This window comes from Mustela lutreola, chromosome 8 (genome assembly GCF_030435805.1).
Source record: "Mustela lutreola isolate mMusLut2 chromosome 8, mMusLut2.pri, whole genome shotgun sequence".
NCBI classification, from domain to species: domain Eukaryota; kingdom Metazoa; phylum Chordata; class Mammalia; order Carnivora; family Mustelidae; genus Mustela; species Mustela lutreola.
In genome coordinates this window covers 87600904-87614167 of record NC_081297.1, presented here as the reverse complement: position 1 = coordinate 87614167, position 13264 = coordinate 87600904, and the positions used below count along the sequence as shown (strand labels likewise).

Genomic DNA, 13264 nt, shown 5'->3' with positions numbered 1-13264 from the left:
CTACCTCCCATGGGATGAGATGGAGCTGAACAGGGGAGGTCATTTCAGGCATTCTCTTGTCCCAAGGCTGTATTTTCCCTGTTACTTTTTGAATGAACAACACTGTTCTTTGTTTCTCTTCCTTCATCTTCATAAATGGAGAGCCTTCAGCTGGAGTTTGGTTTTCAATGTGGGATCCCTGGACTCTTGGGAGCATCACCAGGCATCGCCTAGGAACTTGTTAGAAGGACAAGTTCTAGGCCCCATCCAGATGTACTGAATTCCAAAAGCTGGGGATGGGACCCAGCAATCTGTGTTCTCATAAGCACTCCAAGTGAGGTGGCACCCACTAATGTTGGAACACCACTGAAGAGAGTACTAATCCTGGCCTCTTTCTACCCAACCCTTAGTGTGACTTTGATTAGTGAACTGAAGAGACAGATATGCTCAACTCAGCCTCTTTGTTTTTTGTTGCATTCCCTTTTTTATCCAGAACCATTATGCTGATAGAACACATACATTCTGATTTAATAAAAGGAGATTCTCTGCTGTGGTAGGGAGACAGAGGGTGCTCAGTACTACTTGTGATGAGGACAGTATCTTGTTTAGTGATGCAAGATTAGCAAGCCAATTAGGCTGCAGATCTACAGCTGATGGTTTAACTATCTGTTTCTATGTCATGATTATCAATAGGTTCCAAACATAGGAGGGGGGGATGGGGTGTTATATATTGGATCCCTACGGGTCCAGCTTAGGTTGTAGTGAAAAGTGGGCAAGATGCAGGTTCAGATGGTGTGTAGTAATAGAGAGACCTAGTTGAGAGAGTAACAGGACAGAAGAACCAGAGGAATTCCTAGAATTTTTCAAGTAAATGGAACTTCAGAAATCAGTTGTGGCCTCCTGCATTATGGATAAATAAGCAAAGCATGGAAGGAACTGAGAGGCTTGCCCAAGGTCATATTGCTAGTTAGTGGTGGAAACCAGAAGCCAGGACACTTGGTTCTCAGCTGTACACTCTGTGAGCAGGTGGATGGGCCACAGCAGACAATAGTAGAGATAATTTAAAGTCCAAGAATGAAGATAGGGCCAAGTAGAAGAAACAAACCTGGGGATTTTCAGCATGGGTACTGAGTTCAAAGCCAAAGTGCTTTGTGCTCAGAGGAAAGCTCTGGCTCCAGTCCACGTGTGCATGCTCTGTTGTCCCCTCACACAGCTGAGGCTCAAGCTACACATCCCACTCAGTGTGCTCTAAACACTGTTTTGTTTTCTCGTGCTTTTTGTAGTGACTTTCTTTATGCCTACAGTCTCTCCCTCTGTGTGTGCCCATGTGTGGCAAATCCTATCCATTTGTGGGGAGAGCTGACTAATTCCATCGTTATTCCTTTATAAAGTCTTCTGATTTCACCAACCAATCCTCATCTCTGTGCTGGTCACAAGTGGTCATCCTCCACTCTAAATTCACAAGACACTTTATTTGTATGTTACTAATGATAACACTTTCTATTTCCTGTTACTCTATGCCTTAACCTTTTATTAGAATATAAGCTCCTCAAGGGCAGAGGTCATATTTCATCTTACTTTTTTTTTTGTCTTTTCTGGCTTCTTTCTCTCTTTCTTTCTCTCTTTTTCTTTCTTTCTTTCTTTCTTTTATGAAGTGTAGTTGACATACAGTGTTGTCATATTACTTTCAGGTGTACAATATGATGATTCAGCAATTCCACACATTTCTCAGAGCTCATCAAGTTAAGTGTACTCTTATATTCTTCATTCCCTTTATCTATTTCACCTATCCCCTTACTCCAACTACTCTGGTAACTCCAGTTTGTTCCTTGTGTTTAAGAGTATGTTTGGGTTTTTTTTTTTCTCTCTTTGTAGTTTGTTAGTTTTATTTCCTATATAAGAGTGAAATCATATATTTGTCTTTCTCAGTCTGGCTTATTTCACTTAATGTATGACCTCTATGTCTATCTGTATTGTTATAAATGGTAACATTCCATTCTCTTTTATAGCTAGGTAGTATTCCATTGTGTATGTGTGTGTGTACATACATACTACCACATCTTTTTTATCTATTCATCTGTCAACAGACGCTCGGGTTCCTTCCATATCCAATTGCAAATAATGCTGCAATAAATATAAGGGTGCATATGTCTTTTTGAATCCATGTAAGCACTTCTTCACAGCAAAGGAAATCGTTAACAAAATAAAAAGGCAACCTATTGAATGGGAGAAGATGCTGGCGAATAACATATCCAATAAGGGGTTAATATCCAAAAGAAATAAAGAACTTACACACACAAGAAAAACAAATCCAATTTTAAAATGGGCAGAAGACCTAAATATTTTTCTAAAGAAGACAAACAGGTGGACAACAGACATATGAAAAAATAGTCAGCATCACTAAACTTCAGGGAAATGTAAATTAAAACTACATGAAATATCACGTTATACCTGTCAGAATATCTTCATCTAAAAATACAAAAAGGGTTAGAGAGGATGTGGAGAAAGAGGAACCCATGTGTACTCTTCTTGGGACTGTAAATCAGTGCAACCACTGTGAAAACGGTATTGAGATTCCTCAAAATATTAAAAATAGAATTACCATATGATCCAGTATTCTCACTACTTGATATTTATCCAAAGAAAACAAAAACACTTTTTCTACTTTATTTTAATAATAATTCTTTTTAAAGCCAGCAAGCAGCTACAGACACAACTGAAAGGAGACAGAAAAAAAGGGGCGGGGGGAGGAAGATTAAAGACACATCCTTCATACACAATGAATACAGAGCTCTATTAGCATTTTCCCACCAACATGTCATGGGAGGCGTAGCTTTACACATGCTCAGGAGTGCTCTCTGTTATTGTGCAGAGGACCAGACAGCATTCCTGGTAATGATGTCAAATCAAACATGTATTGGCATTGCTGAGTTCAGAGTCTAGAGTTTGGGCCCTTACTTCAGTGGGGCTTTGCAACCAGCTGTGCTGGATTCCATAGGTGAAGTAGATAACAAACCCAATCAACATCCAGACACCAAGTGTGGCCCAGGTGGCAGCTGACATCTGCATCATAAGGAGAACATTCACAAAGATGCTCAGAAGTGGAAGGAGAGGCACACAAGGGACCTTAAAGGGCAGGGGAGTGCAGCTCTGTGGCTGTCTCCAGATGACCCCAGTGATCCCAGTGATGAGCACCAGGAGCAGCACAACCACTGTGATCGGCACTGGGTCTCCAGAAAGCAGACTTGACCAGTGGACCAGCACCAGGCAGAGGAGAGTCAGCAGCAGAACAAGCAGTGAGGAGCAAACATAGACAACCCAGCCAGAGAGTGGAGTGGGGGTGGGGCCGCCTGGAAAAAAGAGTCCTTGTAGAGTCAGCTTCTCTGCTGCAGGTGCAGTCTCCTCCTGCCCCTGTGTTTGATTTCCCCCAATCTCCTGCATCTGCACTTCATTTTCCCCCTTTTTCCTCTCAGGCTGATACCTGACAATGAGAACACAAAAAGCCATCACAGAGTGAACTAGCAGGGTCACAATTGACACGAGGTGCAGAAGATCATCAAGTCTGAAGAAGAATGCTGTTATTGCTGCAATAATGCCCAAGATCACAATGATGAGCATATAGGTGGCAATATGGATTTTGGCACGGACAGGGAACAGGAGGCCATCCTTTGCCATCACATATATCAACTGAGCTTTGGAGGACATATAACCCAAGGGTCTGAGAGAAAGACTACAGAGGAATACCAAAGCTAGAGTGTAGTAGGCAGGGGCCCAGCCAATATGGAGAAAAGCCTCAGGCAAGGTGCTCCCAGGTCGAATCTGGTAGTAAGGAACCATAAGTGTAAGGGATGCAGAGACACCAAAATACACCAAAACACAGATGAGCAATGACATCACAATGCCCCTGGGGAGGGAACGCTGGTGATTCTGGGCTTTTTCAACTCTGGTGACAATGTTATTGAAACCTATAAATGCATAGAAACAGGTAGCTGATCCATGGAGAATCCCAGGAAAGCCAAAAGGCACAAATCCTCCAGAGCCCAGAGGGCCCAAGCTAGAGGTGCCATTGAGTTCATCCTTTCTGTAGTCTTCTTCTGTGAGCTTCCAGTTGTGCAGGTCCCCCTTAATGAAGCCAGAGATGATGACAAAACTGAGAATCAAAAGTCTCACCAATGTGACCACTTTGGTTAACAGTATCGAATCCCTAAACCTCAAAGTCAGGCATAGAGTGAGCAAAATCACAGGGACCCCAATAAAGAAGCCTAGATTCTTTACAAGGACCTGGGGAATATGCAATAAGATGTCTTCACTAATGGCCTGAGAGATCTGGTACCCAAACATATCAAAACCTAAAATCCAGGCCAAGAATATACTGGCTGTATCAGCAGAATAGGAGAAGATGAGGTTCCAGCCAGTGATGAAGGCCCAGATTTCACCTACAGTGACATAGGCGTAGAGATATGCAGAGCCAGAAAGGGGAATCTGGACACTAAGCTCTGCATAGCACAGTCCAGCCAACAATGAAGTTAGGCCGGCCACCAAAAAGCAGATCACAATGGATGGTCCTGTTTGATTACCGGCCACCTCACCAACCAGGATATACACACCTATACCCATTGTGAGGCCCACACCCAGGGCCACTAAATCCAGAGTGCTCAGGCTTCTGTCAGTGGCAGTCTTAGTCACTTCTTTCTCTAGCATTCGTCTGTGTACCAGCTTTTGACCGAATTTGTGAAGTGGCTGACACAGCCTTCTAGCTGGAATTGAAGAGGATTCCATATCAGAGATTAGAAGCAAGTTCAGGTTGCTGAGTTTCTCAGATCAGGTTCGGTGAGGCTGAATTAAGTGGAGTTGGGTTGGGGCTGCGGAGTTCCATCGCTCAGGCTTCCGGCTGCTGCTTCGTATTTTTCTTATATGTGCTGTCGCTCTATACGCCTAAGTAAACAATAAGTATTTACTGAACAATGGTATTCACCAGTGCTCAGAAGTAATATGTCACCTGTTGCAGCCCAAGTATCACAGAAACTAAGACCAAAAGACATCAAAGAAAAATTAACTGGCAGGGTACCTGGGTGGCTCAGTCATTAACTGTCTGCCTTCAGCTCAGGTCATGATCCTGGGTCCTGGGATAGAGCCCCACATTGGGCTCCCTGCTCAGCAAGGTACCTGCTTCTCCCTCTCCCACTCTCCCTGCTTGTTTTTCCTCTCTTGCTGTCTCTCTGTCAAATAAAAAAATAAAATCTTAAAAAAAAAAAAAGAAAAATGAAAACCAACTGGCTTTTCCCCAGGAAGTGTCAAATACATTCTCCTGTTGTGCACATCACAGGACATAATCCTATTTGAGTTCATCTAAGTCAGGTAGGTTCATGTACTAATTAAGCTATAAGATACAACAGGGCATGAATATACTGTGCAGTTATTCATATACAGGATACGCATGGTACTTGAGCATGAATTATGACACATTAATTCACAGACTAGTGGACCTTGTTACAATAACAGAATCATTTTTTAAATATCATCTAAGTTTAGAATACAAATATTGCTCCACTGGTCTTAAAACCCTTACCCTAGGTCCCCTGGGTGGCTCAGTTGGTTAATCATTTGCCTTCGGCTCCAGTAGTGATCCCGGGGTCTTAGGATTGAGTCCTGCTTTGGGCTCCCTGCTTGGTGGGGAGTCTGTTTCCCCCTCTGCCTCTGCCTCTCTCTCTCTCTCTCTCTGTCTCTCATGAATTAATGAATAAATGAATGAATAAAATCTTTAAAGAAAGAAAACAAACCCTTACCCCAACATCAGATAGCCAAGGGTCAGGTGGCACTTTGCCACCCCTTTCTCCTCATTCTACATCATCATTTAGCTGTATTGATGGCCAAGAATGTACAGTCTTCCCCTTCCCTTCATCCACTTGGCCCACATAGGCACTGTGAACAGAGATGAAGAGGAAGAAAGGTGCAGGGCCTTCATAACCACCTGCAAGAAGGAGAAGACCAGGCTATCTGGGAAGGAAATACTGGAGAAATGGTGGCAACAGCCAACCCAGGGTCCAGGACTGAGATGGGAGGAAAGCCAGGAAGGTAGTTTTGTGAATACCAAAATTCAGTACCTCTCACCCAAATAATCCAGGCAAAATTCACTATAATTTTCATGTCCTCAGCCATGAGAGTGTGATCCAAAGGGGGAAAAATAAGTCATCTAGCTCAGAAGCTCATGACCAAAACAATTCCTTTGTTTCCTCCTCTCTGGGTTCCAGGAGAGAAGGTGAATTCACTTCTTTAGACAGTCTCCTCACTAGCCACATTGTGCTCTATACACACCCTGTAATGTCCGCTGCCAGGGTCCTGGAGAATCTGCCCTGTTCTGTGAGCTTGTATTAAAACATTCACTTGTAACTCCCTATTAATTTTTCAGATGGAGTTATTTTTAGCTCATTCAAAACGTGCTCTCAGCATGTCAAATATATTTTCTTAATGAAGGAACTGGCCTGAGAGTCCTTCTTCCCCCTCCTCTCCTGCTACATTCAAATGGCTTCCTCCTCAGGGGAGAAAGGATCGGGAGTAATAATTAACAGCCAAGCCCCACAAAGGAGTAGTGAAGAACAGAGAAAAGAAAGACACGCATCCCACACTGTCCTCCCTACTCATGCTTTGGTTTGAGAGAATTTTAAGAAATATTCTCAGAGGTTTTTAAAGATAGAAAGATCAAGTCAAAATTGAGAAGTCATCTCTATAGTGATCACAAGGAACCCTTGAGTTATGGGTCAGTCCTTCTGTCTACTAATCCATCTCTCCAGACTCCTAATTTGCCACTTACCAGCTCCAATGTTATGATTTACCAACAATAATGTGTGAGAGATAAGGAGAGCCAATTCTTCACTCACGGAACCTGTCTATACTAATAAATGTTATTAAAGTGTCCCCCACCAACCCCCAGGCTTCAAACTCTTCAATGGTTCCCCACTGCCTTTCCTTCATAGTCCCTCCTTCCTTCATAATATGACTTGAGCTCATTTCTCTAGCCTCATCCCCTCCCCAGTTCCTACTCCAGCTGCAAATTTCTACACTCACCCTGAACCCTTACCTTTTGGCCCCTTCATGTAGCCAAACCCCACTTCTCTGTCCGTTCCCAACTTAGAAGTTACTTTCCTGGAAATCTCCCCTTACCCTTATGTTGCCCTTCCAATGTGCTCTCATAGCACCTGACTCCCCCCATGTGCCATTGATACTAAGGTATCTAAATTCCAAGCCAGGTGCTCGTCTCCTCCATCAGACTGATGAAGATACTCATAAGTATTTGTTAACCAAATGACTACACTGAGAAGGGAAACCCAAAAGAGCACACAATCTAGAATTCTTATGTACTTGAATTTGAAATACATATTTCGTAGCCAAGCACCTTTTATAATACTGGCTCAGGTAAAGATACAGATGATATCACCTTCCTTGAAGAAGGCAATCAAAACAAAAAATTTGAGTGGAAAACCTTGACTACACATCATTCATGGCAGCTATAAGCCACACATAAGTGATAAAGAATTGCTTCCTTTTGAGGATGCTTGTTTTAAAAATATGAGAATGTCTTGGGTTATAGGCAACTAATAACCCATACCCAGTTAGAGAAACTTCATGTTCAGGCCCTATAACCCAGGCAGGATGTCCTAAGGCAGAGGTTCTCACTTTGGGGGGCAGAAGGAGGCATAATGAAGACACCTGGGGACATTTTCAAACTTCAGATCCTTTCCCTAGGAGATTATTGTCCACTAACCCTGCACTACCCATGACTGCTCTAAACCACACAAGTGACAAGAAACTGTCCTCAAGTTCAAGGGGAAGAGATTCTAGAAGTTTCCTTTACAGGAAGGCAGCACAGTTGACTCGTTAGGAGTAATGCTCTTCAGGTAGACTGTTCAGGTTCAAATTGCACCTCAACATCCCATCTGGTGACTCTGGACTAATTAGTTCTCCTATTGGGGCTTTAGTTTCCACAGAAGTTGAATAGTCAAGTAAATACCACCTAGGATAGTTGTGAGGAGTAAGTGAAATGATGCCTGTAAATTTCTTATTTCAGTGTGTAGCAAACAATATGGACTTAATATAACTTACCTAATATTTAATATTGAAATCTGATCCAAAGTCACCCAAAGTTGATAATACTTAGTTTTTATAAATGTCTAGCTTCAAAATCATCCACTAAACAGTCAATCCTGTTAGCCCTCATGAGACAATGAAATTATTAATTAATTAATCATATATTCCATATAATTTTCCCTGAAATCCAAAGGACTGTAACTGGATACCTTCAAACATGCTGGTCCTAAACATGTGAGGGTCCTAGGCTCACCAAGTTAGACCAGGAATTAAAAAATGCAAGGCTCAAATACAATGATGATGATGATGATGATGATGGTAATAATCTCTTTGCCTGCAGATGCCTCATCTTATTTCTGGAACAGGTAGTGCTGGGTACTATAGATGTAAGAACAATGAACACTATGGCAGCATTCTGCATGTGAGGTCCTGGCCCTTCCTCGTGACTACATGAACTCAGAAATTTGCTCTCTCTAAGCTTCTGTCTCCTCATCTTCAAGGGACCTTATCTGACCTCCTTCATTGGATCAGCATGAGAATTCAGTGAGGAGACAAAAATCATCACTCACTGTTGGTGGGAGTGTCACTGGGGCACCATCCTGAAGCACTAACCCAGTGGAATTAAGAATGCACACACCCGGGGCACCTGGGTGGCTCAGTGGGTTCAGCCTCTGCCTTCGTCTCAGGTTGTGACCCTGGGATCGAGCCCCCCATCGGGCACTCTGCTCAGCAAGGAGCCTGTTTCCCCCTCTCTCTCTGCCTGCCTCTCTGCCTACTTGTGATCTCTCTCTGTGTCAAATAAATAAATAAAATCTTAAAAAAAAAAAAAAAGAATGCACACACCTTCCCACCCTGCAATCCCTCTCTGATGTGCACACTCTAAAGAGACTCTCTCCTGAGTCCATAAGGAGCCCATGTGAGCACATTCATCACACAGGATTGTTTGTGGTGGCTGGAAGTGGGTGCTGTGCCAGCGACTATTTCTAGAGGAATATATAAGTAAAATGTGCCATGTGTGCACAATGAAATGCTACACAGCAGTAAGAGATAATAAAGCAGATTTACAGACAGCAATTTGGATAGATCTAAGAAACTATGTTAGGTAGCAAAAGTAAAGATAGGATATAGTGTATGGTACAATGCCTTTTCTTTCTTTCTTTTTTTTTTTTTAGATTTTATTTATTTATTTATTTGAGAGAGAGCATGAGTGTTGGGAGGGGCAGAGGGAGAAAGAGGAGTAGACTTCCCACTGAGCAAAGAGCCAAGTGGACACTTGGGGCTCCATCCGAGGTCCCTGGGATCATGACCTGAGCTGAAGAGCATGTGCTTGACACACACCCCTAGCACAATGCCTTTTGTGTATATTTAAAAGACAGCTAAAACACGTTGTATATTTGTCATGGATACATACATATCTGTTAAAATGTCAGGACATACCTCTGTTCATTTTCTTCCACTGGTTTCCCTTTTCATTCAGAGTACAGCTGAAGTGTGTATTTACAATGATCTACGAAGTCCTACAGTATTTGTCACTGACCCTGATACCACTTAACCTTTGTTTCTCTCTCTTCCTACTCATTTCTCTCTAGGCACTGGCCTCCTCACATACCAGGTAAGACCATACCTGAGGGCCTTTGCACTGGCTGTCCTCTATAAATGCATCACTTCTGGCTCAGGTAGGCACATGGTTGCTCTCTTAACTGAATTTGGTGAATTAGCAGGATTATTCAAACCTTCCTGAATCATCACACACAAAACTGCAGTCTGTTCCTAACCACAGAAAACAGACCTGATCCCCAGCCCTTCTTTTTTTTTTCCCCTACTACTTATCACTATTTAAGATACTGTATGTTTTACTTACTTATTTCTTCATGATTTGTCTCACTGAAAAAGATTGTAGGTTCCAAGAAGCAGGGAGCTTTTTTTTTTTCCCCACTCTTTTGCTCCCAGCTGTATTTCCCATACCTATAATTGTGCCTGACACATAGTCATCGCTGTATTTGTTGAATGGATGAGAATATCTAACTACACATAGAGAGCATGGACTGGAAGAGCATTTGTTAAATACATTAAAGCAAGTGTCTCTAGTGAGAAGAGGGAATGAGAATAGAGATAAGGATGAAGGGGAAAATAAAATGCACTAAAAAGGGGCCTGACCAGAAGTGATGGTGCAAACATGCCATGACTGATGGAGGGACTGACTCCACTCTGTGCACTGCAGGCCCAACATGGGAATTTTGGGAGATAATGTGAGAGGACCTGGTACAAAGCCTGATAAATGGCAGACATTCAGTAGATTTAATGGGAAGGGGAACCGGAATCCTGTGTTGGTCAGGATATGGAGAATACAAAGAAGGAGTACCAGCCAGTTAGAAAATTCACAACAAGGGAAGATGGGGCACGCCTCCTGTTCCCTTTGAGCCCATTTCCCTTTTCCCAATTCCTCTTTCGCCATCAGGCCTTTCGACTGTCTTTGGAGGATCCTGTAGTTGGCACTAAGGATGCTTTTCCCGTGTTTCTCTCTCTGGGAAACCATCCCCAGCCATCTCCCTCCCCACAAAGATACAACAGTGGTTCCTAACATTTGTTGAATCACAGACACCTCTTAGGTTGGTCATCTCAGGGAAAAAAAAAAAAAAAAAAAAGTCATACACTCTTCTGAAGTCCATCCATGGACCCTGAGCAGGAATCTCAGAGGAGGATCATCTGAATGTCAGAATCGGGGGGGGGGGGGGCATGGGGGCGGGTAAGGCGGGTAATGATTGATAATTGTTGTTTTTCTCAGCTGTGTTGTGCAGGGTGATCTTTGTGTTCTTCCCACCTTTACTGAAGGTGAAGGAAAGTAGACCTACAGACAAAGTATGAAAATACTTGAGAAACAACCCAAAGAACAAAACAACTGGGAATTAAATAATATTTTATGACTCCAATAGAAGCAGGCAGAACAAATTAAAAAGCAGACTTACGGAAAAGAAAGCAAAGCCATGATTGTGAATCCTGAGAGAGTCTACCACAAATCCAACTTAAAACAACACAGGAAAACATTGTCCTTAAATGCCATATTCAGAAATGCCCCATCTCTTTCCAATAATTTCAATAGTTTCATCAATAGGTGATAATTTCAATAGTTTCTATTTAGTCCAGACTCTCTGACCTAGTGGTCATAGCCCCATCCCAATTCTCTCCCTGCCCTCAGGCTCACCTCCTTCCTAACTCAGCTCCTCACATTCTAACTTACCCTTCTTGTGAAGCCTTTGGCCTGGGTAATTTATCTGCTCTTCCAGGAATGGCCCCCTCACTCCTTTCTGTCTAATCTTAACCATCCAGCTCTTCTCAGCCATATTATACAACATTTTCCCCTACTTCTAGGCAGGTTTTCTTAAGTCATCCTGACTGACCACCATCTCTAGCAATTACAACATGTAACTGATCCTCAGTTCAGAAATTTTCCCTTTCTGACTGCTGGTGTCCTGGGTGTGTCACTTAAATTCAGGATCTATATACCTCCTCCTTCTGAATTCCATACTCTCATACCCAACCCTCACTACTGTGGACAAATATCTGTTCATAAAAGTAGAACTCAACCCAAAGAAGCATTTAGAACAGAGAAAATGAATATACAGATATATCGACTGACCATATATCTTGAGATTCCTAGAAGAGGCATTATTTTGTTTTCTCCTGTTTTTTTTTTTTTGTATGTGTGTGTGTGTGTGTGTGTGTGTGGTGTTTGTTTGTTTGTTTTATTTTGTTTGTTTCTTAAGAAACAGAAAAAGGACCAAACAGAGGTGAAATAGGAGACTAAAACATGTACACCATGTATTTCAGGAGCATTTCCTGGGGAAGTTTCCTAATGGGGCCCTGGGTCTATGAATCTCAGTTTCATTAGTAAATGATCTCTCCCAAAGGAAGTGCTTATTCAGGGGATGTGCTTAAAAAAATGCAGAGTATGCTGAGTGAAATAAGTCAACAGAGAGAATCAATTATCATATGGTTTCGCTTATTTGTGGAGCATAGGAATAACATGGAGGACATGGGGAGATGGAGAGGAGAAGTGAGTTGGGGAAAATTGGAGGGGGTGACAAACCATGAGAGATTGTGGACTCTGAGAAATAAACTGAGGGTTTTGGAGGGGAGGGACTTGGGAGGGTGGGTGAACCTGGTGGTGGATATTATGGAGGGCACGTATTGCATGGAGTACTGAGTATAGTGAACAAACAATGAATTCTGGAACACTGAAAAGAAATTTAAAAAAATAAAAATAAAATTTTTTTAAAAATGCAGAAGGGTTCAGGGAACATGAAGCCAGCTTGTATGAATTCTATAATGGCTGCTGCTCCCCCTCTCTCCTTTCTTCTCTCTGTGTCTGAGCTCCTTCCAAACTCCAAAACAAAAGTCCATTCAATGTTGCCCAGAAGAATACCTGTCAGGTCCAACAATCCATCCATAAAATTGGATGCTATCTTTCTTTCCCAGCCAGCCTCACCCACTCTTCATTGTCCTGGAGGTCATTGTGTTCACTCCTCCATCTCTAGGAAGGCTACTATCCTTTTCAAAACATTTATCCAAGGCAATAAGTTCCATGGCTACCCTGGTAGGGAGTTAACACTCCTACCATCGGGAAGTTGGCCTTGTAGCTCCTCCTGAATAGTTTCAAAGGTAGTTTGGACACCAGTTGTTTTGCTAGAAGCTTTAGAAAGACTTGAGAGAGGATAATGAGGCTACTCAATAATTATTTTCAAGTTCTCAAAGTTACAGAGAAGTGGACATTAAATGAAACATCTCCAGATATTATAGAAATCCCTTTGTATCCAAGCACTGCTCTTTCCTGATCCCAAAATATACCAATGATCTCATTTTCCTTAAAATTTCAGACAATGAAGCTCCAGAAGCAATCAAATCTGTGGCTTCCAAACAAGTATAAGGTCTTTTGGATAGTTGAGCTTCCCCAGAGTGTCTTTCTTTCTTTTTTTTTTTTTTCGGATTTTATTTATTTATTTGCCAGAGAGAGATCACAAGTAGACAGAGAGGCAGGTAGAGAGAGAGAGGGAAGCAGGCTCCCCACCGAGCAGAGAGCCCAATGCGGGACTTGATCCCAGGACCGCGAGATCATGACCCGAGCCAAAGGCAGCGGCTCAACCCACTGAGCCACCCAGGCACCCTTCCCCAGAGTTTCTGAAGTCCTAATTCAAGCATACTT

At 42.5% G+C, this 13264-nt stretch overlaps 1 protein-coding gene across 1 annotated transcript; it reads right to left on the bottom strand.

Moving 5' to 3' along the window:
• Positions 1-2632: 2632 nt before the first annotated feature.
• LOC131838974 (cationic amino acid transporter 3-like) lies at positions 2633-5208 on the bottom strand. The gene is made up of 2 exons (XM_059185901.1): positions 5048-5208; positions 2633-4914 (listed from the first exon to the last, which is right to left on the bottom strand). Exon 2 carries the CDS (start codon positions 4756-4758, stop codon positions 2881-2883), a length of 1878 nt encoding a protein of 625 aa, XP_059041884.1. The 5' UTR covers positions 4759-4914; positions 5048-5208; the 3' UTR covers positions 2633-2880.
• Between the last annotated feature and the right edge of the window lie 8056 nt (positions 5209-13264).

What these genes read in the sequence shown, in the direction of transcription:
- LOC131838974 (XM_059185901.1), bottom strand. Translation starts at nt 4,758, where the DNA reads ATGGAATCCTCTTCAATTCCAGCTAGAAGGCTGTGTCAGCCACTTCAC.